General features: G+C 39.7%; 1 protein-coding gene and 1 long non-coding RNA gene across 3 annotated transcripts in view; one reads left to right on the top strand and one right to left on the bottom strand.

Moving 5' to 3' along the window:
• Positions 1 to 27,757, top strand: part of LOC110404572 — a 108,783-nt gene that overhangs the window by 71,254 nt on the left and 9,772 nt on the right. The gene's annotated exons all lie outside the window — the stretch shown is intronic.
• Positions 5,036 to 26,589, bottom strand: PLA2G15 (phospholipase A2 group XV). The gene is made up of 6 exons (XM_021408987.1): positions 26,351 to 26,589; positions 18,778 to 18,934; positions 16,126 to 16,244; positions 14,470 to 14,568; positions 12,896 to 13,120; positions 5,036 to 9,093 (listed from the first exon to the last, which is right to left on the bottom strand). Exons 1-6 carry the CDS (start codon positions 26,487 to 26,489, stop codon positions 8,582 to 8,584), a joined length of 1,251 nt encoding a protein of 416 aa, XP_021264662.1. The 5' UTR covers positions 26,490 to 26,589; the 3' UTR covers positions 5,036 to 8,581.

Raw genomic sequence — 27,757 nt, 5'->3', positions numbered from 1 at the left:
TCATTACATCATGTAAGGTACGGGCAGTTAAAGAGTTAATTCCCTGGTTACTGCAAACTACCTTTTTTGGTGTGGCCCTCTGAGGGGGAGGGGAGGAGGTGCACTCCCCAGCGGTCTTTGCGTTGGGGGGGGGTGGTGAAGCCGCGTGGGGGACGCGGGGTCTGTTCCTTGCTGCCCGGCGGAGAAAGCACGTGGTCCTCCTGCAGTTTACTGTGTAAGATTTTCAGCCTGTAAACTCTCTAATATAATTCTACTAGCCTCATTTTGATATATTTAGTAAAGTTGGTTGTTCCTCCTCAGATTGGTGCCGCTGTTTTTTTTTGTGTTTTTTTTTCTTTCTTTTTCCCTCTTCCCTTTGTCTTCCCAGGTTGCGGCTCCGCGGCTTCTCTGCCGCTTTAGCCACCGGACCGCCCGGGGGCTGGCCCTTATCGCCGGCAATTTTTTTTTTTTTCTTTCCTTCCTCTTTTCTTGTTTTTTTTCTTTCGGGCCTGTTCCCCTTGTCACAGATGCAGACCCTTAGATAAGACCGTGACAGAGGTCCAGGGTCCTGGCAGACGTGGGGAGCCTGACCACCAGTGAAGACTGAGGCAAAGTACTGAGCACCTCAGCTTTATCCTGGACTGAGGAAGCCACTTCTCCATCCTCATTTATCAGAGAGGTAGCACCCCCTTGGGCCTGTCTTCTCATACCGGTGTACCTGTAGAACCCCAGAAAGAAACTGCAGAAGAGCTGATAAGATTGCCTAAAAAACATTCCATTAAGCACAGATGTGAATCCGTTGTCAGACAACATCAACACATTACAAGCAAGTTTCCACATGGAACGCATAGAGCTGCAACCAGACATTCCACTCAAAGGAAAATCAGGTCACGTCTCTCTACCAGCCTTTTATAAGCCCGATTGCAAAGCAATAATGTGGTGGAAAGCAGGGCAAGAAAAGCACGGCAGCAACAACTTAGACAGCAGAAAAGAGAACAAGACCAAACACAGCAGCCAAGGACACATAAACAAAGGAAGAAGATTTGCAGACCTAAGGAAGGCCTCAGGCAGGCCAGGAACACCAGACACAGACACTAACACAGACACTCCTGCCAGCCCTTAAATGAGGTCTGGGAAGGGGTGGATCCTGGCTCCACCCCTTCCATCACTCAGGTACATTGCATGCACCTGAGCTCCCCTGGGCTGGCCCTGCCTTCCCACCAGGTGCTCCAGCACTGCTTCAGGCTGTGACATAGCATTTCCACTACACCTGTGGACTCAGATTTTGATACACACATACATAGAGATGCTGTAAAAAAAAAAATAAAACACCTCAGTACCTCAGTTTAATTGCATCATGCGCTTTAAAACAAGAACTGTTGTGACTGAGCTAGGATGACAGTTATTTGTTGAAACACATGCATAATAAATGGCATTGGCTCTCCTGCCATATCCTGACACTATTCATATAAAGAAAAAGTGTCAAGTCACTTGAAGAAAAATTGTCTTCTCATTTGGGCTAAGTTTAAGTATTTAATTAGATTTCTTATATCCTGTGGTTGTTTTTTTTTTTTTTTTATATAGGTACAAGCTATACAGCTTGTACTATTACACCTAAGATAGAATAACAGTTCCTGGCTCAGCTTGTTTACACTGCTGAGACCTATACTAGAATCATTGTTTGACCACCTCAGACACAGCAGTTTTAAAAATAATAATAGTGATGAAAATACCTAGCCTGTAGACCTTTCATGCAGCTGAATTTGCCTTCTGACTTGATGATTATGGATACTTTACTCACATAAAGTGACATTTTTTGTTAGATATGCAATTACAGTTTGGGCAATAATTCTGCCTTCCCAGAAATGCTGTTAGGTATGAGTCAGTGATTACAAATTAAGTGAAAAATTTAAGGTACTTAGATTTGTCTGTTTTTCAGCAGCACAGTAATAAAACAGATCCAGCAGTGTTCATGGATTTTTTTTTTAATATATGCTCTGTTTTCTGCTTCACAGTACGGTATACTGAGTATATATACAACTCCATCTAGTTGTTTAAAAGGAACATATGTTAGGGAAGCACGTACCCAAATGACAAGTAAAAGATCTTAAGAATTCAGTAGTGTAGATGTACGCTCTGTTGTTGGTGAATCACATATTTAATCTGAGTGCATAGAGGGCAGAGGATGAAATTCATGCCTCGCATTCTTTTATTCAGTTTGAATCAACCTGAAGTTTCTTGGCTTTTACATCTAGATAGAGCAATGACAGTCTAACTACTTAAAGTTCCTCTAAAAGCAAGAACTACGCATGGACAAGTACTCAAGGACAAGAAACGTTTTGTGGATCTTAAATCTTCTTTTCAGTGTAACCCTGAACTTCTCAGGTGAAATTAACACATAAACCCTTCAGCATTACCAAACTTGCGTACTACTGCCCTCTTCTGTACTTTTAATATTAATCAAATGTATGCACTGTATCACCCTTAAATTTGCAGAGCTTTCATAGACAAAAGTGTAGATCAGGAAGAGTCCAGAAGAACTGGAAAATTTGAACTTCTCTGCATTTCCTGACATATTCCCCAGGCTGATTCATGATTTCATTTCAAAGTAATTCGCCCACAGATCTACTAGAAAGCTGTCCTAAAGTATAGTAAATTATAGTAAAATATTATAGTAAATTGGAGTATAGTAAATACTGTGAAGTCCAAACTCTTCTCAGGTTCTTTAAACCAGCCCACCTGTACAGCAAAGGTGTAAACCAAAATGTATTCAAAGATCTGCAAGAAAAATCACAGCGTACCTGGACCCAGTTAATCATAAACCAATTCATATTCATGAATTTTCCCATCTTCCAGCTCCCAACTACATTTAGAAAAATACATCACATTCATTATAGAATGAATAGTACATTCCAGTCAGCTCTAGCTGCTCAAACACAAGTCTTTAAAATAAGTAAAAAACACTATAGATTTGAAGTATACATTACTATAACTAGTATTAATGCCTTGTTATTATCTGCGAGGATCACAAATCTCAAATGCTATTGACTACTAAAGAGCAAGAAATGTAAGGCTGTACACAATTCTTCTCCATGAAGGTGTCTTGTTAGTGAGGCTGACTTACATGCAGGGCACATCTCGGAAGAAATCGCATCAGAACAAACTAAGCACTTCATTCAGTTCCCCAGCAACTGAAGTTTTGTTTCAGTGTAGGAAAGATTTCTGGGGGACAAGAGGCGTTTCAGACTTGTTTGCATCTTCCAATACTTGGAAAGTTTCCTTCATACTCCTGTATCATCTTTTTCTAATAGAGCATAGAGAGATGGAAGCTGAAATATGAAGTACTATATATTTCTCAGTAAAATATATTAGATTAAGGTCAGATGGTAACTTTCCTTGGCTCTATCATGCAAGGGAAGGGAACGTTTTCTCCTTCACTTCCATTGTCAAAGCCTTGACCAAGCTTTGCCGTTAATTGCCAGGATATTCCACTAAACATTTGTGGAGATACTCCTCCCTCTAGAGGCCATATTTATATCACAAAACCATAGCAAAAGTTTACTAAAAACAGCACTCTGTTCATCTTGAAAAAAATGTGCTTGAAATCTTATTATTTCCCAGAAGTGAAGTAAACACTGATTTTCATGGCAGAAGAGTCCTCGGCACCTGAATACAAGCAGCAGCATATCCCAGGAGGGATGCTGCTATTCTAGATACTGTTGCTAATGTCTGAATTCTAATCCCAGGTATTTGCATGCAGAATAGAAGTATGTTTTCTAAAAATTTCCATGAGAGTTTGTTGAAGCAGTCACAGCCTCACAATCGTGCTGTCACTGAGCGTTGGGTAATTCCTCCCCCCAGAATTAAAATCCATTATATTTCTAAGCCCTCACAGTAAAACAAAAGCATTAATTGAACAAAGACCAAGAGTCCAAAGCCATTGTCCCTGAGAATATGCCATTTTCTTCTGTTACAAATGTAGTTATGAAACTTTGCAAGCAAGTTTCATAACTACATACAGTTGGAAGAGTTGAGTAATTTGTAATTTTTGAAAGTTTGAGTATACTAGTATGTTCTGAAGAACAGTACAAACACTGAGTTTAGTGTAGCCTTGATGAACAGATGGCAGGAAAAAAGTGAAACTGATGGTCAAGATCTGCTCAAAGCATAACACAAGTACCTGTAATATGCCATGTACTCTTGGATTAAAACTTAAAATTAAGAATTTACTCCAGTACTCAGACTGTTCTAAAAATAACAAAGATTACATTCTGAGCACCTAGCTGAGAGCAACACTCATCTTCATCAAGCACCTTTAAGTGCTCACAAAGTGCAAACAGTACTTTAAGTGGCAAGATGGGCTTGCACTGGTAACACTCACCACAACCTGCAAAAGTTCTAGAAGTACTAGTGTGGTAGCACTGTTTGCTTCTTGCTTCCAAGTCTGCTGGCCCTGGCAGAAGAAATTCAATTGTTTGATAATTAACCCTAAAATCTGAAATGAATGGGCCTTGTCAGATTATTTCACAGAGAACTAGCGGTCACCAGTTGCATGAAAAGGAAGAGAAAGTAGTATTGGGAGATTCTGTTCAGGCACTGTATGTTAGCAAGCAGCCTCAACATTGGCAAACCATTAAGGCAGACTGAACAGCAATATTTGGAGTAAAATACTGTATATGAATTACTTTTATTTCCTCAGCTCATATTGCGTTTTACTTTTGCGTGGAATGAAATATTGTCAGGAATATTCCAATTTCAAAATAATTACCTGTACACAAGTATGGAGCATTCTGAGAACATTTTTTTGCATATAAAACAGGCAGCAAAGAAGAAAGCAAAAAATGAATTGAGTAATCTCAGCCTCGTATCTCCATAAACAGGAGAGTTTCAAGTGTCCTGCAGGGGAAGGGAATAACATCTAAAGAGAGTAGATTCATTTGAGTAATGAACTAAGAAACAATTGTGAGAAAATGAGATACCTCAGTTTTCTTACCCTTAGGGATTCCCAAGTTGACATTGCACCTGAGAGGCGAGACACCATTCACAACATAACAAGTTCTGTTAGATCAACTTTATTATGTTATCAAAGTAGGACAATAAAATATTCAAAATCTATTGACCGCATTCATACACAAAAAGGGCATATAAAATGCTAGGTCTCAGAATATATGTTCCTTACAAAATACTGTTAAACGTAGAGCAGCAAAGTCTTTGCCAAACATTCCCTGAATTTAAGAGGGCCTTGAACACACTGTGTTCCAAGAACTACCTTAATACCAAACATTCCTTCCTTTGGTCTGCAAGTCCTTTGCAATTATTGCTAGTTATTGAAGCCTTCTGCTTTTAAACAGAATCACATAGTGACTCTGAGCCTCTTCAGAAGTATTACCATAAAAGCCCCTTCAGCATTTTCTGTACATTTAGTCAAAAATGAAACACATTTGGTCCTCAAGACTATTTTTGGTTTCTAAAAATATTCTGGAAGAATAAAACCAACTGAAAGTTATGGAAAGAGAGATATGATCCACATGTGCCAGGTACAACAAAGACATGTCAGTAAATTCAAAGATGTCAACCTGTGCAGCCTGGCAAAGCACCTGAATTACTCCTTGTAAGTAACTGGTACATGTCCCTCTTTCCTTAATGATATAATGCATCAGAACACTCATTCCCCACAAAATTCTATAATGCCTAAGCACATACGGCTCTGGCAGGCCTGTAAAGTAATGCTAAATACTCCTGCCTTTTAGAGGAATGCCTCGGTGACCTGGTAAGCACTTCTCAAAGGGCTGAGTAGAGTGGTTCAGTTTCAGTGACTAGAATAATGTCAGCTACTTGCTGCATTCCCTTTACAGTGAGAACTCCATCCTAATATGCAGGAAATTGAAAATGAAGAGGCTGAAGATGGTTTAGTAGAAAAAAATCTCAAGTTGTGGATGTAAAACAAAACTATAGTCTGTGGATTTATCAGGTCAAACTCTCACCAGAAGCACTGTGCTTGCACTAACAATATGCACATTCTCAGACAAAATGGTTTTATAGTAACAAACAAAAGACAAAAGCAAGACCTGAAAAAAACTTTCATTTTATCAGGATAACAGACACAAGTGTAAACAGACACAGACTATAGAGCTTACCTCCTCATGGACAGCTAAGGATAAATATAGATTAATTGTCCACAAGCCTTCAGGTAAAAAGATGTAGTTAACTGATCTCAAACAGTACAAGATTCCCAAAATTAGAAAAGAATGTTTCTTTTTTGTGTTCTTCCCCAACCCCCAAATATTAAAATTTTAAAAAGCATCTTTTGGAATGACCTGTTTTGGATCTTCATGCTAAACTCTTTGTTTGAGACCGAGAGCGTGACTGGCTAAATTGGTAAGGATCTAAACGAAGCTTAGAAACATTTTCCAGATCAGGTTAAGAACTGCTTATGCTCTTCTCATCTTTCAGCCCTTTATGCCCATGTTGGTGGCCCCCAATAAGGCTTTCAGCTCTACTGAGTGCTTATTGACAGGCCTTCTTCTTCAGCAAGAAAGACTGTAGAAAGGCTGTTGTCAGTAATTTCTTTCTGTTGCAAGCCAGTAGTACAGCAATTTATTCAAAAATCGAGTCAGACCACAGGAAGAGCTTTGTCTTTGAGCAGTCTTGGAACACACAGCTGACAGCCCTGCACAACATAGAAACTCTTGGCTAAAGGACTTGTGTGCCTTCCCTGCAACCCTCTTCATTTCAGCAGTAACCAATTACAAAGTGGCTTGAGACAGCAGTTATTATTCTAGGAAAGTCTAGACAATATAGGTGCTGAACTGGGCAACTGATGACATGATAAACAATTCCTTCTTAAGCATCAGGAAAATGCGTCTTCACCCTCAGTTACAACAATACGCAGGGAGAAAGCAAAGCTAAATAAGCAGTTTAAAACCTAGGAAGATATTGAGCTTATCTATGACTCTAGCTTGAACTGTTTTAGATTTACAAATGATTTCTGAATTACAATTTAAAGCTTTAAGGCTACCTCCTGTGCCAAAGTATTTGCATTCTACAATATGAGTTCAAGCCTGTCATTTCAAAATACCTTAGTCTTACATGTGATGGGAGCGAGCATTTTACCAAAATAGTTACAATTTTACCTTTCAGAGAACTTCAGTTCCTTAAGTAATGAATTCTCAACATTTCTGATGAATTTCTGAAATTCTTCAGCCGTTTTTCCTGGAGGACCTAGCATTTTGAAAGCATTCAAAGTTCTTTTCAGAAAAAGAAGTGCAATCTAACTGAGTGACTAGTTTTGTAGCAAGCAAAAGAGAATCTTCCAGTGGAATTATTTATTCCATGGTTGTACGTGCCATGGCCCTTAGACAATTACTTTTGTGGAGTTCAAAGCTGAAATTTTTTTCTAAGCATTGAAAACACAATACTGTAGGAGTTTAACAGTTACACGTTCAGCAATTATCTACACATTTAAGGAACAGTATATCTCAACTTCTTGAAAAAGCAATAAGCAAACTTGTAATCTACGGGAAGTGAATTTTAGTTATAAAATTTAAAGTTCCTTTCCAACTGAATGCAATGTTGATCCAATCACTACTTGGCCAGTAACTGAACTGGAGCTTAATTATTTGACTGAGAACAAGGTTTATATTTCATACTGAATTACACTGGTTTCCATTCCCTGCCCCATTTCAGGAAGGTCACTTCATTTTTAATGAATACTCACCATCCATTACCATTTCTACTACAGGAGATCATTTTTCACCCAAAATTGCAATCCTGCACTGCATACATTGGTTGTCAGTATTCAATTCTATTAGCTTTAATTTATGTGCTACTCTACACAGAGAAGGAAGGGCATTGCAAACCACTAACCACAGTTCAGCTTCTTTCCCTCATGGAAAATAAAACAGTGTGAAAATCCCTTAGGCTCCAGATTTTAAGTCATCAGGCTTTCAAAGTCAATAAGCAAACCTTTTTTTTTTTTTTTAAGCTATCAGGTACCTAAAATAAGCTTAAAATAATTCAGACATCATTGTTCCCCTCCCCAAAAGGCCTTAACAAAAGCAAGGGTGGATATGACAAAAATACAGTACAGTACCAGACAGACCTCCCACCTATCTTACCTAGTAGATACATACATTTACAGACTAAGTTAATGGGCTGTGGATCAGAATATGTGAGACCCTTTGAAAAGAATTTGCATGGGCTTCTCAAATTGTTAATATCCCTTGTTTTATAGGAGTCAGACTGCAATGCTTCCCAGCCCTCCCACTCCCAACCCTTCAAAGGCCACATAAAGAAAATCATACAGCATGTGCAATGGGCTGCACAGTCTCCAAAAGAAAGTCTGTATGAATACTGGACACAACACTGGAGGCACCAAAACGCATATTTGACCAAGTTTTCAGAATATGAAAATACTATGAAACATCATGAACACAAATCAGAGACAAACAACTATTTAGGACACCAACCAACTCCTTGAACGTAGTTTTTAAAAAAACAAAATAAATAATTCAAATATCTAAATATCAATGGATCAGAAGGCATTTTCCCATATTTAAGGGAAGGCATCACAGGTGATGAAAACAACTGTCAACACAACGTATCACAAACTGAAGAGCAGCTTTTTCACATATGAAATAGTAGTATCATTGGATAGCATTTGAATGTGTTCATTTCCTGAAAGCTCAAATATCACCACTTCCTGTTCCTGCATGTCCACCCATTTTTGACATTGCAAGGCACTCTGTAAGTTCACTGTACCATCCCCATCACTGTAAATAATCTTGGGCTCTTTGTCAGGAAAGCTTTCATAATGGAAGGAATCGGGTGTTTCCACACCAGTACCATAAAGACAGTGTATGCGTACACCAGGTGGTGTCATCTGGTAGACCAAGGGTTCAGTGTCTTGTCTCATGAGCCAGCCATCTTCAAAGTCAATGTCCCTGTAGAATTTCCTGTAGTCTCGTAGGGTGTAGTTAGCTGTAGGTGTGCTTACAAAGACCTTGTCTGGAGGCCACGTGTAGTTGTAGGGGAGCATCCAATTCGTGGAAACAGCTGATCTCTGCTGGTCTCGAATCTTGAGTGAACTGATGACTGGTATTCTATTGTTGTCACCTTAAAAACGGGAGAATTCCATTATACACAAAACAATGCATGGATCTTGCGACCAGCAGCAATTAGTACCACTCAGCGACAACATGAGTAATTATTCTTTTTGCCTACAATGAAAGTTTGAGAAGTTTCTCATTTGTGATCGCCTTAACGAACAACTTCTGCGGAGTAATTTCTGCTAACTTACAAATTTACATAACACTTAGTGGATGAATGACTGACAGACAAACCAGGAGTACTGCTTCCTTTCTAACAGACTCGTTTAGAAAGAACAAAATATTTCCTATATTAGTCAAGTAAGAAATCATCACTTCTTAGGAATTATTTATACTCTTTCCAAGTTTTATTTTAAATGTTATTCTAGATGCATGTTATATAATAATTCTGTACCTAGACCATGGTTTTGCTGAAAGAAAAGAAACATTACTGTTCTTAGACAAGTAATAACTCATGAAGGGATCTTAGAGGCTGAGCAAAACATTTTAAGGTTTGCACACTCAGAACAAGCAGAGCAGTATTATTTCATTCAGAATAGCTATGAACCATATAGTAATTTTTATCTACCGCTTGGCACAGAGCATTTTAACAGGTGCTCCCTATGTAAAGAAATCTACCAGGACATGACTACAACTGAAGGAAAACAGGAGATCCATGTAGTAGTTATCTAAAAAGGATAAGAGGAAAAGAAAAAAAGCAAGAATTATTGTCTCTGCTTATACGATTAAATAAGAATTATGTTGTGGAAAACAACTAATTCAGTCTCCATGCCTAGCACTTTATACAAAGAGAGCTGATGCTTGTTAGCACCTGGGGGAGACCATGGCATATCACTGATAGCAGCATCTTCCCTTCCAGTCAGTATTTCAAGACTGCTGAAATGCTTGCTGTTTTCAGAACATCGGTTTTCTGTAATATTGTAGCACTACTGTTTTCTAGCTGCTGTGGTAATCTGATCTGTATCTTTGCTGGAAAAGCAATTCTCCAAAGACCAGTTAATAACTACTATACTTGAGGAGTTTTCACCTGGTCAAACTTTAAGACTTTTTAAATGTAATATAAGTCTAGAGAGCTAAGCTTTATGACCAATAAAGGTCTTATATTACCATACACCCAAGTAAACCTCAAAGTTGAGCAATTTTACCCAGTTTAGATTTAATATATAAATACTGTTTGACCAAAAAATTAAGAACAAGATTTTTTGTAGATATGAAGACTGTGCATTTTCTTTGGCAGTTGGTTCCAGAGATGGCTCAAATTAACACCTGAATAAGTTACAACTTATATCCAAGTTTCTTCAGATTTTAACCATTTCTCTTGTCTTCTTCCGTAAAAGACAAGGCCATTTAATAAACAGCATATATAGTGATTATGGAATTATTTAAGACTCTGACAGAGTTCTTGTTCATGGTGACTGGCTGATCAGACTTATTCTCCTTAATAACAGTTGCTGGCACTCTTCAATTCTTCTGCCAGCTGAAATTGAATCAGATTATTTATGCAACAGGTAGTGATCCAGATCAGCCATACTACAAAAACTGAAATATCAAAACCAAAACCGCTTTTCCTGAAATAGCACCAAACTGTATCTTTCAACTCCATAAGGTGGCACTATCAGTTCAGCAAGCAGACCTTAAGCACAGTCTAGACTTCACTACCATTTTTAGAATGACTGTATGGAGACATTACGAACATAGTCCTGTGAAATGGCTAAAGATGAAATTCAACAGAGCACAGCAAAAATTAAGAAGGTCCTAAAAATGTGTTTCACATTATTGTGCTGTATAAATACTTAAATACTTAACTGTGCACACTCAAAGTTAGCAAGCACTATTGGCAAGTTTTCAGCAAAAAAAAAAAATCAAGTTCTAAAAAAAGTAAGAGGAATCTGTCCCAAGTTTGTTTAATTCCTGTAGAACAATCAGGAAGTACAAAACCTGACTCTCTTCCAGCCTTTTCTTTCAGAACAGCTCATCAGGAAAAAAGTAGAGGATTTAAGCACTGAAGTGCAGAAGTACTGTAAGGTCAATATCACACGTCAGTCAGCAGGCACTGACATTACAGTGTATGAAATACTAGGTCTAAAGAAAACATAGTTAGCATCTCGAGCTGACAACCAGAGAAAAAAAATCATTGAACTTTGCATATGTGCCTGCCAGGGAGGGGAAACAATGTCCTCACTATTAGCAACAGAATTGTTATAAGCACTGATCCTGTGAAACACTTGAGTAAGTAGCTACACAAGATCTAGAGAAAATAATTCTACACCTCTGCCACTTTAACAAAAACTGCAGATTTAACAAGCTCCTAGCTATTTACATACTATAAACAGGAATAGGAGAAGAAAGAACATATTCCTGCTTGAAACCTTGCCTGGTCTTTCTAGCAATGCAGTAGTTTTTGCTGAAGTAGTAATTCCTCTACATACTAACATCCTTCTAATTTCACAAGCTATAACTAGACTTACGTAATCTAAGCATTAATGCCTGACGGCAATTTTTACCTACAGATATTTAAGAGACATAACTAGCCTAAAAATGCGCATTCTGATACAATATTCTGCCCACTTAGGTTTCCTATATCATTCTCAACCTTCTGCTCCAGGACCTGGAGTCTAAGACCACAGATATGCAGAGTAAGAGATGATTACATTTTACTCTAAATTTAACTATTCATTATGCATTTGTATAGCTAGCCACTTTGGATGAAACTCATGATAAAGGATAAAATATGAGGAATAGAAATTTAGCCCAGCAGAAACCAGACTGGAATTTTGAGTAGTCTTTTGGAGTTTTATGAAGGTGATTTTAATATTGCTCACTTCCTGCCATTTCCCACATCTGACAAGTTTGTATGCTACAGAAAAGGTAAATCGATTTTTATAGTGCCACTGCAATTGAATTAATAATGTATAAACTGGACGTTTGTACAGAGTTAAGTCTTTGGGTTTTGTATTAACTGAGTTGTGCATTCCGACTCAGAATCAAATTCCTTTGCTAAGCAAAGCATTCTTTTGATCTGTCCATGCATGGCTGGCAATTGCTATGTGCTCTGCATTTTGATGGAGTCCAGTTTCTGATGTCAGCTTTGTTTGGGAATAACGATAACCAAAGCTAATAAATCAAAAGCAAGCCAAAAATCAAACAGCACAAATTAAATGCCAAAGCACAAAACAAACTGTTTTGCTATGAATTATGGTACTACGTGATCTACACGTGCTGAACGAGTTTCTCAGTTACGAGCAGTTGCTTGGTGAAACATACTTTCCCCTATTAAAGTCAAAGGCACATCCAATATTCTAAACATCTCAGAGATTCACTTATTTTATCTGTGAACCTTTAACTTTGGCTGGCATCTGTGCCGTGGGCAGCACACCACTTCATCTTTGCATCTATGAGTTTCCCTTTATGTTCATCTCAAGCAGCTGTGTGATATTTAATCAAAGGGAACTACTGAATGATCTACAGTTTGTGCTGGCTTAGCAATACTGAACAGAGAACAATCATGCTGAAGGCAAAAGTGACAGAAATAGAAGGCACCAAGCCAAACAGCAGCTTGTGTCATCTGCTGTAAAGAAGTTAGGAGAGATCAAGAGGAAGCACACAGTTCATCAGTAGGGGATGTAAAATTTCCATGAACAAGAAAGACAGTCTAGTTAAAGGGCTCGACACCTTAGGCTGCCATCACTTAAAGAATACTATTCTTAACTTCATAGTATCTTCAACTCTCATCCTCCCTTTTTAGTATCATCCTTATTTAGTATCTTGCACTATTAACAAAATACATTGCAAACCCTCAGATTACCTACCTGAAGCCAGTACCCGGAGAGTTTTGGCCACTCCTCCCCATGGAGCACCTAATGACACATAATCTTTTATGTATTTGTCTTTCCATTCCTGAGTCTGATGATTGAGGAAGTACAGGGTGTACATATTACCCATGCTGTGGGCAATTAAGACAACAGGACTTCCATACTGCTCATACATCAACTCTATCATCTTGCGAAGGGCCACAAAATAATCTCCATTCTCATCTAAATGAAAAATACACATTACATGGTTATAATCACCAATAGTGGATGTTGTCCTTCAACATAGTTCTTTACAAGGTTATATTCTGAAGAATCAAAAAGCCAATACTTCTTTACATCATTAATTTATGAAAGCGTGATTCTTTAAAACCTCGTTCTTTTCCTATTTCTCTGAAACAAGTATATTTGAACACATTACTCCAATTTCTCTCACCTTTAAAAATAAATTTAAGCCAAATTTTCCTCAGAAACATCCCATGCTGACGGAATGCTAACTTTTCTCCCACAAAAATCCATCCATATTCCCTAGGAGCTGTATTTTTTTGCCTACACAATGATACGAAGTTGACAGGTCCACAAAGACTTCTGACTTAATGGACAATAGCAATAAAACTTACTAGATCAATCTTATAAAGGGTACATGAACCAGTTACCAGCTTATGTGGTACATAATTTCTGTAGGCAAGGTTAACACTAGGAGAGAGTTCCAGCAGATTCCTGCTGGCACAATATATTTCATCTCTATTGCATGTAATTAAATGAGCTTTAAAAGTGAAGAAAAAAGAAAAAAATCAATAAAATGCATTTCTGTATCCCTGTAATAAGATATCACTTCAGTGTAACAACTGCAATGTAACTTTGAAGTAGTCACATCGGTAGCAGAAGTCAGCATTATTGATTTTCTTCAAGCAGTATTCCTGGATGCCAGGACTACATGCTTCATTTCTGTGGGCCAAGGGAAACTTGACACTAGAATATCATCATTAATAATATATATTATACTATTTCTTCAGTACGAGCTCACAAGCTGTATGAAGAATCTACAACTCACTTGTGCTACTGTGGAATAGAATGAGATGGAGAATACAGAGTTTCAACACTTCTATAAAAATAGGCTTAGAAAAATGTAGATAGCATTCCTCATTTTTAAGGACAAAATAATTTATTCCTCAGGATGTAATCACAGCAATTGTTAGATATTGTGTGACTCTAGAACCAGGAAAATAGGAAAATTCTGCTCTTAGCCAAGTTCTATCTTCAGAATTGGTAAATGCACACTTTAGAAATTACACTACTAATGCAGCATGTGGAGGGCGTTTTTATGGAATTCTATAGGTTTTAGTGGTTTTGGTTTTCCAGGCAAATCTTAAGTAGCAAATTATTTAAAGCAAAAAAAAAAAAGAAACCACACCACAGAGCTTTTTATCTCGTCTAGGGATACCCAGTCCTCAAGAGCTAATTAAAAATTGAGGTTTTAATGTAATTGTACAGCTGGGATGGGGGAAGAGACCCAAAACTATCTGCTTACTGGAAGTGTCAAGAAAGTTTTGTTCAAACAAGACATTATTTACTTGGTGCCTTTCGCCAGTCATAAGGTGCTCCTCTTACATCTTCATCACGTTTGTAGCCCCAGTCTACCAAGCTTTGCACCAGCATATAGAAGTAACTGCCTGTAGACATCAGATAAAAGAAACGTAACAGTGAAAAGGTTAGTGTTAGGAATGGAGGTCTGGATGCATTACATCTGATTCCATACATATGAAAGCCCTACTTTATGAATCTGACAATCTAGGATCCTGCATATTAAGCAAAAAGAGTTATGCTGACTGTCTCCCAAAATTATTAAAGCTCCTTAACTGGCTGACCAATCAATCCACAACAAAACTTGTCATACACAGAAGGGATACTTTTTTTCCTCTCAGTAAAGCTACGTCTGACCCTTGAACTGTTTAAAAAACACTAAGAAATAACTAGTGTAGAGTCATAGCTTCCATTGATTGCAGATCAATTTTAGCTATGGTACACAATACATTGATAAAGATTATCTCTGATTTTGCCAACATTCGTTGCTGGCAACAGAAGTTTACAGTGTGCCACAGGGCAACATTCTGGAGCCACTCAAAATTATTTTTCTAGCCATCAGTTAGGATGGACAGAGACAGGAGGCTTCAGTAACAAAGAAGGGAAACATCTGCAGACTGGCTGCAAGAACCTGTTAAGATGTTATATATTACAGGTTTTGAAACATAGGATGCAAGTATTATCACAGTTAAAATGCATCTAATAACAGCTTAAGAAGTGAAGCATCAAAGCATCCTGTTGACTATCACAGCCATTTTAACATTTTGAACAATGCCCGGTTTGTTAGACTTGATTGCTTATATAGTCCCTGATGCAAACAGAAGCAAGTTCTAAATATGACCCTGTTCTTACAAGGGTTATCAAGTGAAGGTCATCAAGCACAGTAGTGCCCTTTTAAAGACTGCTTCTAAGGAAAAGAAAAATACATGCAGTGCAAGAGGGCCCATTCTACAGAGAAGCTTAGCACATAACTGGCTGTTAAATCACATCAGCCACAGCTAACAACTTCTGACAAGGTTACCAGCATTTTCTGAAAGATAACTTCTGCAAAAGCAACACCAAAAAGCCTACAAACAAATAATGCAGAAATATTTTGCAGCAAAATTAATTTAACTAGGTAACTAATTTAATTGGGTAAATATTCTGACACCAACAGGAGAGATGAGTGGTTAGAACTAGATTTTCCTTAAGGTCCTTCCCAAGCCAAGCCATTCTATGATCCTATTTTCCCCCAAATCCTTTAAGTCATACTTGACACCAAGTAACACTGCTCAAAACTAAGCAGGAACAGTGTTTGTATTTGGTGTTTTGTCTGTCAAGCTTCAGAAAATGAGATGGATGGAGTAGAAAGTCCTGTGACTGAAGTGTCTTCAAGACGCCTACATAAGTTTCATCCAGAGATCTTCAATCTCACACCAGACCGAGCAGTTTTCTTGTCTCAATTCATCAGACCAAACAATAGGTAAAACGATATACAATGAAAACACTGAAAAGTAAAGTGAGCCACGTGCTACTCTCCTACAACAAACTATTTCTACTTGCAAACAAAACTCCACGCAACAAGCTACAGAAATTTGATTTCAAATTAAAGGACATACCATAAAATCCTACAAGTGACAAAGATTTCAGACACAGCTTCTACATACCAACGCTCCTTTTACTCGGATCAAGGAACTCCAAGGAAAATGTCTGCCCAAAACCTGGGACTCTGATATCCACTCCATCTGGTGGTTCTGTTACCTTGCTTGTTCTATTATACACCAGCCTAGAGAAGAAGAGACAAAACATGAAACATGTCTTACTACCACATGCCAGCTTTTAGCTGTGTTGGGCCTTACATTCTGAGTGCAGTAACAAAAACTTTAAGTACTATCACCAAGAAGTAAAAAAAAAATGTCGGATATAAGAGTACTGTAATGGCTAAGCAATTATACAACGCAAACAACTATTTTAATTAGTTTTTATGCCCTGCATGCTGAAGACATCTCTTCCTTGTGAAACATGGCATAACAGCATTATGGCTGGACTTCAGTTTTAGAACAGTACAAGCTACTTGGTATAATTTGACATCATTTCACTGCGCATCAAGCCACAGAACGGAGGTGTGGCAGTATAAATACCTCTAAAAATCAGTTATTAGAAAAAGTCCCCTAGTTAAAAAATAATTCATTTCTGTTTAAATAGAACACCCCATGAAGTTCTAAGGAAGCCCTTGATATTTTTTGACTAATAACAACTAGTATCTCAGGAAACAGAGGTATGAAGTGTTCTGCAGGTATTTTAAAAATCCTCTTGAAATAGGAAGAACATGGAGGGCTTGGGGGGTTTTGCTTGATCGTTTTAATGCCATATCAGTACAACTGCAGTTTCTGAGCACTGGGTTTTACCCCCAGATGGAGGTCTTCCAATCTGAATTGACACTCAAATTGTCACACACACACAGCACATACCCTTCCCCCCCACAAACTGCAGGTTGTGAAAAATGAAGTCTAAAACTTAAGATCTACGTTACAGTGGCCCACAGATTTGAAGATCTTTAATTACCATTCTTCCCCCATCTTCCTCCTGCCCTTGGTTACTTTATTTGATCAATCTGTTCATTCTTTCAACAGAAAGCACTAAGCTGCTACTAATTAGCAATATAGAATCAGTTTTCTATATGCATATAGTCACGTGAGGAAAGCTAGTTATGAAAGTTACAAGATGTTACCTTTAACAGAAGGAACATGGAATTTAAACAGGTTTTTAAACTAAAATATTTTCAGCCAAGAAACCAAGTGACATATCCCTCTGGCATTCTATTTATATTACAAATTATATTTGGGTCCATATGTTTATGATGCTCAGAAAGCTACAGACAGATTTGCTCAAGACATAGCATTACTCAGAAAAGGCTAGGATCAAAAATTATTTTGAAGCCACACAAAGTTCATATTGGGAAATGACTAACATGAGCATATTTTTAGAAGTTCAGAGCACAGTGGTAGAACTTCCCTCCTCCCATTCCAGAAAAACAATCGCATGTTGCAAAAATATTACTTTTGCACATAGGTCAAGACACAGAATAAGTGTAAAAGCAGCCTCTAGATCAATTTATGCTCCATATCTTTACGAAAGAAATGCAACGTTTCATGTCACAGTTAATACTGCAATGCATGCGACTGGGGACCTGCAGCAAGTACTTATTTATCAGTTCTAGCCACAGCCAGAACTGTCAGGCTTTGACTCCTGAATTTCCAACTGCAATTTAAAGTGTTGATACACATTCATGTTGCTGCATTCTTGAAGGTGTTCGTGCACAACTCTTTGAAGTATTTATGTTTTTCACATTCTGCTTTCCTTGAATGCTCAACATAGTCGTCTAAACCAGAAAAAGAGTCACGGGGGATTTTGCCTAACCAAGAGGAGCAAAAAAGTGTTTTTGAGGCAGCACTGCTACGCTGTCTTTGCATACTTCAAAAATTAATAGTTGCTTCATTATTGAGAAAGATTTTTTAAATTGTTAGTTACTCTACTGTGGTTTTCACCATCACCCCAAAAAAGAGAAGGGGATTTTGGATTTCAGTCCCATGTCAGTGCCTTTCATGTGCTTTAAGTTTGTCAAATCCATAACCACATTATTACATACTGTGGAAGTCTGTAAATATGTTAAAATTATACTGCCACCAAGCTTCATACATTCAAACAAAAGAACAACATGCTGGTGCAATGTTTTTTAAATTGCACAGGCTAAACATTTCTTGTTTTCCTAAAGATATTTACAATTTTTACAATAAAATAGTCCAGCAGCATTTAATTGGGCAATTTGTATAACCAAAATAATTAAGGAAAGGCTTCCAAACTGCACTTAAAGGATTCCACGCATCTCAGCTGCCCATGGAAACTGGGCATGCTGCCAGGAGAAGTGCAAGCTCTCCTTCCTCCAGTCTCTCCTCTCTGAGCTACCCATTGTACCTCCTTCCCACTTACCTCATCAAAACTTAAGTAACTCATCAAAACAGTAGAAAATGTTCTGCTTTAGATAAGCCGACGGAAGTCTCTAAGTGCCCAAACCAACACATGGTAACCGGTAGCAGAGGGAGGTGGAGGAAACTACGAGTCTGATTTTCATCACTGACGGCAAGCTACCACAGCTGCAAGAGCCACATCCTCCAGTTGAGCCTGTTAGTCAACCCAGCAGAACTCCCTAGTCATTTCTCACTGGTCTCAAATACGAAAGTTTAAGGTGGCAGCTGTGTACCAAGTATGTCAGTCTAAGGGAAGGAGATAACTGCAGAGAGCAACAGATGCAGTCTTACCTGATATTGTCAATCCAACAGTCAATGATGACAGGTAGGAGCAATTCTAAGTTCAGCCACAGTGTAAAGTAACTGTCGGTCTTCTTAGAGCAGAGATAGTGCACTACTGATGGCTTATCTAATTTTGCTTCCAACTGATTACCTAAGTCCCCTGGAACTGAAAGATATGAAAAGAAGACACTACAATGTAAGAGTATAACATATTAAACACATTATATCACTGCAGTCCTCACATGCAGTATTGCAGTGCTCAGAGATAGCAGTTTTGTAACTGGATAAAAATATTTCCTAAGAACAAAGTATTGCATTCTCATTTTCCACCGAAGATATTTCAGTTTTTAGAAGCATGACCTGAGGAACCACCATATAGAATAACTCTGGATCAATAGTTCCCAGCTTCAAAGAACAGATAGTGTAGGATCAGGTCAGGTTAAGGCATAGATACGAAAAACATCATCTCAGCTCTTATCAGAATTATCTGTGTTTTAAAACAAACTAAGTCTTTCTGAAATATTTTTTTCTGGTACTACAACTGTCTTTCTGTACTTTAAGAGTTGCCTGCAAACCATCCATTTGACACAAGAGTGAAAGCAAAGTAGAAGCAAGAAGTTACATGAAGTTATCACCTCTTATTACACTTCGATTACACAAAATTTTGTTGGCTAGCATACTAATCCAAATACAACGTTTCTTATCATTTACATTCACATTTGGATGCAACAACAGTATTAGTCTTTGTATGTTTTTTATGCATTATTGATGTAATAGAGGAGTACTTGGAAGGAAAGATCTTACACTTGCACCTTCTCTGAAGTATACTGCTTTTACATTTAGCATATGATAAATGCCAGCATTCCTTGAAGTTTTATTGTCCCTTATTTTAAGCAGAAAATACAGACATGAAATTCTTATTTCCAAATTCAAACTAAACTTAAGAAACGCTCCTAAAATTTTCTCACATCTCCAGAGGAGCTTCTTATGTTTTATAATGTTAAATCATTTTCAACCCTCAAGAACCAGGAAGGCAAAGATACTTCCGTTACTGAAAAAATTCTCTGCAGTGAGAAGACTTAGGAGATGGGCACTTTGGTGTTTCCACCCCCCACTTCCTTCCCCCACTTCTAGGATCCTCCTCCCTCCCTCGCCTTTTTTTCCATGTGCACAACTGTATGCTGTTGAAGTTTTCAGGTACAGGCCCACCTGTACAGTTCCTTTTTTCCCCCCCACTTTGCTAAGTTTAATCAAAACAATTTAAGTTTTCTATACCCGTCAAAGCAAGAGCTTTAAGAAAGGTGCTGTCTTTCAGTGGAACAGCTAATTTAGCTGAAAGGCCAGATATCGTTTCAGAGAAGTATTTACTGCAGAACTGAAAAAGAACAGAACTTGGGACTAAACACAGACTGGGACAGCCAGACTCTTCCCACCTTCAGCCTCGCAGCACAAGACGTACCTCAGGACTTCTTCATTGCCTACCCCACTTTCTCATTAGGTTTTTAGTGTTTTTATTTCTGTAGTCTTAAGTGAAATGCTAAAGCTCCAGTAACTGACCACAGTTTATTCTAGGTCATATTTCAAGGACACTGATATACTGGAAAGCATAATAAGGAAGATTACAGCATTGCATCATGCTCTAGAAGTTTACTGAAGTTCAGTCTTGTAACCTCAGAAAATGCTGTTTAGTTATTGCTTATAGAACTATAAGGCAACAGCTTGTTCCACAATCTTGTGCCTGTTCTGGCTGCTGTATCAGCACTCTCAATTACACGAAGAACGGAATGTAATTCTATTTATATCAATCATTCATGGCTGACCAGCTTCAGCAACAGACCTGCCAAGGACAAAACAGGTTGATTTTGCGTTCAGTTCCAACGCAAAACAAAGTATGCAGGTGATATTTTGTTTTTACCTTCAAACTCATTTATTTCAGTAAAAATCAAATTCTTCCAGCAAAGACATTTCAAAAGATTATATAAGCATCTGCAGTATTATTTAGAGTTTTAAGAACATGAAGTTTCCAAACAGCGCTTAAATAATCACGAGCACACCTGCTTGGAGTAGGAAGGCTCACAACTCTGAAGATTATTATAAATATACATTTATAAATGAGAACATTGAAAGCAGGAAACTGCATACATACCATCTCCCTTGGAGTTACAGGAGTGATTTTTGCAGATTAACTGCAAGTTTAATTTGGTTAACATGTTTTAACCTCAAGCTTCAAGGAAAGAGGCTGTATTCTTGTGTCCAATGCAAAAAGTGAGAAACATCACATCCTAGTTTTTAACTCAAGGGATGACAACAAAAGTTGGTTAATAGAAGTGGTACTTCTATGTAATGCTAGACAAAAGCTAAGAGACAGGTTCCACCTCCACAAAGATATAATACTGCAGTTCAAGCGTCACATAAAGGTACGATGTCTGTTTGTAAAGCAGATATTAACACCAATGTCTTTTTCACATCTACATTTTCATACTGACAGTGAGGCTGCTGATCACTGTAAACTCACAACTGGTGAGTTATTTTCAAATACATATGCTGCAAGCTAAAAAGGATTTGTGATGAAGCTATAGGGAACACAGTACAAATTTTGATTTTCCAAATTATGTAAACAAGCATGCAAGATCTTCAGTCCTCTCCCCATGAAACTTAAGAGTGTTAATGATTTACATTTTGGCTGGAGAGCTACTTAATCACTTTTTGATAAGTAACAGGTTAGAAAAGATCACTGAAGATGAATTCTGTAGGGTAAGGACTCGCCTTTTTGAATTCTCTGTGATAGAATTTGCAAGCAGTAGAAGAGAACATTTCCCTCTGCTTTTAGTCCATACACAGAAAACTCCTGTGGGCAAAGTAGTTTTTTTCCTCATCCTCACATCTACCAATACCTACAGTTTCTAGGTCTTTTTACAAAAACATTACAGGAGCCTCTTACTTTTTAAAGCCTGCAGACTGACTCCATACATTTCCAAAAAATTACCAAGTCAAGTCCTGCAAAATCCCTCAGCACAAGTTAAAAACAATCAAGTGTCCATGAAAGAGATCTCTAACAGTACCCTTGCTTCCCTAAATTGCAACTGTGAAATGCATGTGTTAACTAATGAACTGCTACATTGGAAACAAAGCAATTTCATATTGAGCAAGAGGAGCATTTCCATCAGATTTGACGATCTGTCACTTTCTGCAAATTCTCACTTTTCAGTAGGACTCATCCCAACAGAACCCATCCTGATTCACTGACAGACCCAGTTCACTTTAATATTATCAAGTCTCAATATTGTGGGGTTTTTTTTTTTGCCTCAACTGCATTAATAATACTATTATATCTCCTTCTAGAATGCATTTTTGTTTGATTAAGCTTGTTTACAGATTTGAAAGCCTAGAAGAAGCAACAAATTCTCCAAATTCAGGTATTAAAACAATTAGCTTTAGGATACATAGATTGCTCTACTGAGGAGTTAATGACTGATTGACAGCTCCCCATCTGGGAAGCATCTTGCCTGAATACTCCTCCAGAAAATTTAGAAAAAAAGAATAAAAAGTAACAATGTAGTGATTGAAAAAAAAATAAGTCTACTGTCTGTAGAGCAAATAATCCAGTGACTGGTATATTTTTATTGCATTCATCTGAAGTGCAAATGCCTTTGGATAAAAAAATCAACTATCAAATATTTCTCACGGGTTAAAATTTCCCTCAAATAACTCAAGATTTTCATTCTGGACATTAGCCCTCCTCCAAACCAAACTACATCTTCCTAAAAACAGATTCAAAATACTGAGTACTGCTCTCTAGGTTGAATGTCTCAGTAGCTTATAGAGTCAGCAACATAGTGCTGCAGAAAAGGCTTGTGTTTAAAATTAGGAACAAGAAAGCAAACAAGATCTCACATGATACTTCTAGATACCTCAGATCACATGAGGCATAAACAGTTAAATCACTGCTGACATCCAGCCAGCTGACCACACAAACACACACTCCTCAATTAGCAGTCAGCAGGAATTCAGACGAACCTCTTTTGCATGTAAATCAATTATTAACACACTTCATTTAGGCATCTTTCTAGAAAACTTTAGCCAAGTACCTAACAAATTGTTTGCAGAAGGTATCAGAACATTGATATAGTAATTGCGTTGAGTCAGCTCTAAGAGGTAAAGAGTTCAGTGAATCCACTGCTGATCTATTAAGGACAGGTTATCGGCCCCCAAAATTGATAAGGCATAAGATAGGCCATCTACCATCATTGTGTGCTATGTGGGAAAACGAGGTGAGAACAGTCACAGAATACAGGAATTCCTTATTAGAAGACAAGTGGGTTAAGTATATAACTGAACTGATAAGAAGAGTGCAAGATTAATTATAACTGTGTAAACATGAAGCAGGCATCTAAAAGCACTTGCACATAGCTTTTTTTTTTTTTGAGATCGATACTGTCAATAGAGCAGAGGTGTTAAGTAGGTTATCCTGTTTCTTTCCTATTTCCCTGTATGAATATATTGTCCTGGAGGAATACAAAGTCAGAGAAAGCATGAAAACAATTCAGTATTTTAAGTAGCCCTGTCTTCCCCCAAAACACTTGAGGGAAAACTATCATCTTAGACTTTAGACAACGTTGTCTTGGATACCAAGCTTTTGGGCAGGACTCTGGAATTAAGGTTGTGACTTTTATCATGTTAATTCTCTATTCTACTACCATGTGAATAACCTTTGATGCTTTCTTTAAATCTCATAGAGAAAGAGAGCAATTACACAAGCGTGTTTTGCTTTCTACTTATTTAAGTAGAGTCCCCACTCTTTCTACCTTCTCATGTATGATCACGCTCTGCAGACACCAGCTCCTGCTGGTGAGGCACCATTTGATGATGCACAGACCAGCGTATCCCAATCCAAACAGCGTTGCTGCTGTCCACATGCCTTGTGCCAGCTCCTCCCCCATTAAGGCAGTTCAACTGCAAAATTGCTTACTTGTTCCTCAGCAGGTTAGTTTTCTAGTGCTTTAACAGATGAAGGACTCTACAAAGCGGTAATTTTACACAACAAAAGCAGGGAGAGCACTAATGAGCTATTAGCTTGGCTTAGCTATTCCACAGAAGCTCACTTCAGCTAGTTAGGTAGCTCTACACATCTGAGATCTGTTGGCAATTCAAAAACCAGTATCTCAGTACCTACAGCCAACTGTTACAGGGTTGTATTCAAGCAGCTTATCTGTTTTCAGATCAGAGAGGCTCCTAGACGCATTGGTGGGTTTTTTTTTTTTTTTTAATATTGCCTAGAACATTACCCACATAAAAACAGTGCCCCATATTTGCCAGCTCTGGCTCTACTTCCTTCTCCATTACTTGAGTAAGCACAGGTTGCAGCTGCAAGTGGGGTCATTAGAGGAAAATTTTAAGAACAAGTTACACTGGGTCTTATGACCATCGCTGGTCTAAAATATTTATGAAACGATCATTATGTTGACAACATTCCTTTAAACAGCATTCCTTCCTTCTTCAGGCCATAAGATCAGATGGCTAACTTGCCACAGAGTAAGACAAGACTTCAACTCCTTTTTCTGCTTAGAGTTCAAAACATCCAAACGGAACAAGAGAGAATGCTCAGATCACAAGACCGCATTTACTACAAGCCAAGCATAAAACTGAAGGCATATGAAGAATTGAGGGCCTAGGTGCCAGCCTGACAAATGGAGAGGATCAGCTCCATGTACCCATCTCACACAGACTCCAGAAGCAGCTCAGGCCTGCACCGCCCACACAGCGCAGCCTGCAGGCACCTCAGCCTCCTCAGCGTTTGGCATTCTAGCACAATGTGTGTTTTTCACCCCTCTTCCAAACACCTCTGTTAGGCCAGCACTTAGAACGGCTCCCTAAAAATGATTTCTCCTCAACCTTTCTGCCATCCTCCTCACAGTAATTCCTAAAAAGCTGATCTCAACATAACATGTCACAGACGCAAGAAAGGTGAGGAAAAGGTCGTGAAAAGCAAACTAGAATCAAGCTGGAAACATGACCGACAGTCACTCCTTCTCCTCCTTTATTTGCTTGACCTTCACTTGCCATGTCATGTCCAATTGAAGCTAAGCTCCTGGTGCAGGTGTTTTTTGTTTGTTTGCTTTTACGAAGACATTAATTTATATGCATCAAGAACTTCATGGCATTTTGCAATAGCAAGTTATAGCAGGTCACTGCCTAAGAGTGCCGACCCTCCCCAAACACACAGCCAAGCCTGAAAAACGATACTGGTTAGAGACATTGAATCTCCGCTTGCTGGACAGGCCAGGACCAGACAGCAGAGAAGCAGGTACTTTAAGACACAGAAGAGTAGAAGATGCAAGTTACATACTGTTTGATGAAAACTCGCTCTGAACAGCAAGAAAATCTGTTTCTTTTAATCCACTCACCGATATATCTGTACTCAGCCACGCAGCATTAACCAGAGCTCTTATGAAAATATAGATCAGTTACTGCTTTTAAAACCAATCATAAGTAACGTATAAGCTTACAGTAGATCCATCAGTAGTAACTTCATGCTGCTATATTCAGTATCCCCTTATCCCAGTTGCTTCTAAATCTTCTTTGATCCCTTCATAGCTAGAGCTGAACATTGGATCAGCAACAAAAACACTCTCACCTCTGTCAGGAAGAAGCTTGCCACTAAAGTAAGCACCAAGGCTTATTGCTAAACCCAGCGTTACGCAGCAGGAGATGGGATAAAAGATTGCTTCCAGCCTTCAGGGACAGCGCTCAGAACCTGCGCACACACTTCAATTCCAGCCTCACAGGAAATCTTTTCCTGATTCCCTCTTCCAAATCGACGTTCTTTCAGCTAGCTCTGCCATCTACCATAGCTGTGAACTCATACACGGCACGCCTGGCAAATACACAGTGCCTTTTAAAGAAGTTCTTGTTCAGCAGTTACTCTTCCCTGACAGAAGTTTGTAGCAGCAGTAACATAATCAACAACAGAACCTAAGTTATTGTATATGAACGGAGCTTAACGCTAACAGCGTTGTCAGTGCTTTCCCATTTTCTTACCTTCCGCCCTTTATCATCACAATTATTCATGCAATGCGAGCACGGAGCGTACAGAACACGTTTACAGGACTGACCACTCACATTAGTGCCACCCAATGCACCCTACTAATGCGTGGGAATGCTTAGGGACTACAACTTCAGTAGACAAGTTGTTAAAACAATTGAAATTTATTCGTGACACTTATGAATGGACACAGAGAGCAGCTAACGTTTAACTCCTTAGGACCTATTTGACAGATAGGTTTCGTGCATTTGCTGTGAACTACCGGGCGCTCCCGGACGTAGCACAGGCCGGTAACGCTCGTTTTCTGCGCAGCGAGGCGAGCTAAGCCTCTCGCGTCCAGCTCCTCGCCGTGAGCGCGGTGACACGCAGCCGCCGCTCCCCACCCCGCACACGGACCCCCCCGCAGCGGCGCTGACGCGAGCGTCGCTCCCCAGGACAGGGGCACCCGGAGCCTCCCGAGCCCGCCGTGCCCCGCGGCGAGCACACGGGCACGGCCCGGCTCCACGCCCGCCCCGTGCCGTGCCCCCGCCCGGCTCTTACCCAGCACCACGGGCGGCCCCGCGGGCCGGCGGCGCGGCAGGCACTCGCCGCCGGAGCAGAGCAGCAGCAAGAGAAGGATGCTGAGGAGGGGGCTCCTTCCCGGGAGCGGGAGGCGCCTAGCGCCGGCCGGCGGCACCATCGCCCCAGCGCATAACCCCGCGGCAGCTCCTGCTCCCCTCCCGTCGCTCCGCCGGGGCCGCCGCCGGAGTGCGGCCCCGCCGCCCGGCCCGGCCTCAAAAGGGCTCGCCCCGCCCCGGCCGCTGCCGGCCCCGCCCCCCCAGGCGTCACTAGCCGAGCGCCGAGCCGAGCGGGGATCGTCGAGCTGAGCTGCCGCTCCTCCGGCTCCGCTGGTGGCGACGTGCGGCCCCGCAGCTCCGGGCCGTGAGGTGCGAGAGGTGCTGCGGGCCGGTGCGGGGCGTTCGCCTCGCGCAGCTGCGTCCGCGCTTGTGCGGTCGTGGTGGCTCGTAGAGGTGAAGTGATGGGCGTTCCGAGTAAGACTTGTGCATAAACATAGCGCAGAAGGGGTGCGGTCTGCGTGGTTTGAGCAAAAGCAAATAAACAGTGTAGCTGCAGCTTTTCTCGTTGCAAAGTCACGGGATGAGTGCCAGTATAAAAGCTCATGGGCAATGCAGCGCTTCAGGCAATGGCTGGCTAATGCAGCAACTAATTGGTTCACAGTATCGTTGAGTCCAGAAGTTTGGCAACGCTCAAAAAAATCATTAGACCTTTACACGTGTAACAAGAACAGGTGGACTTGCAATTACAGGGTTTTAAAGCCAGAAGGATGTAAGCCTTGGTGCTTGGTCAGCAGCAGTTAGTGGAAGCTGCCTGCTCAGTGAGGTGCGCGTTGGTTAGTGGTGGTTGTGAAGAGGAAGAAGGGTACCCATAGAAGCAGGAAATGAACAGAGGGAAGAAAAACGGCGCCCAGAATCACTGTAATCACAACTCATAGTCAACCACGATCCTGGGAATGAACAAGGTGAAGCTTCCTGCTTCACTCGTACATCCATTCCACATTCTGAGCCAGGTATTATCGTTTCGTGCTCAGGGAAAAGCTGCTGAGGTCTCTTTGGGACAAGGGCAGCACAGTCTGCTTCAGACCTTCCTGCGTTCCTCAGTGTGATGCTAAATTGCAGAAATATGCCTGCCTTGAATGGTTTACATACAGGTGTGAACAGTGTCACAAACCAAGAAATCAGTGGGAGACAACAGAAACCTGTAGATGTAGAAATGCAGTGTAGAAAACTACTGCTCATTGACTTAGGTAATTCAACCAGCTACATGCTGGTAGAAAAATGAAGCTGTTCTTGCCTCATTGACCAGCATTCCACAATGTTTGTAGGCGCTCCAAAAAGAGGGATCAAAAAGATGCACATGAAAAACAGACACGCAGCCTATTGAATGGAA

The sequence above is a fragment of the Numida meleagris genome, chromosome 10, assembly GCF_002078875.1.
Source record: "Numida meleagris isolate 19003 breed g44 Domestic line chromosome 10, NumMel1.0, whole genome shotgun sequence".
NCBI lineage: Eukaryota > Metazoa > Chordata > Aves > Galliformes > Numididae > Numida > Numida meleagris.
The sequence above is the reverse complement of the archived record's forward strand: the minus strand, read 5'-3'. Positions and strand labels throughout refer to the sequence as shown.

Excerpts from the sequence above, each read along its gene's own strand:
- PLA2G15 (XM_021408987.1), bottom strand. The coding sequence starts at position 26,489 with ATGGTGCCGCCGGCCGGCGCTAGGCGCCTCCCGCTCCCGGGAAGGAGC. Across the intron at positions 14,569-16,125 it reads TCCGAGTAAAAGGAGCGTTG|GCAGTTACTTCTATATGCTG; the intron begins GTATGTAGAAGC and ends TGATGTCTACAG. Across the intron at positions 13,121-14,469 it reads TGACTGGCGAAAGGCACCAA|ATGAGAATGGAGATTATTTT; the intron begins GTAAATAATGTC and ends TTTTTCATTTAG.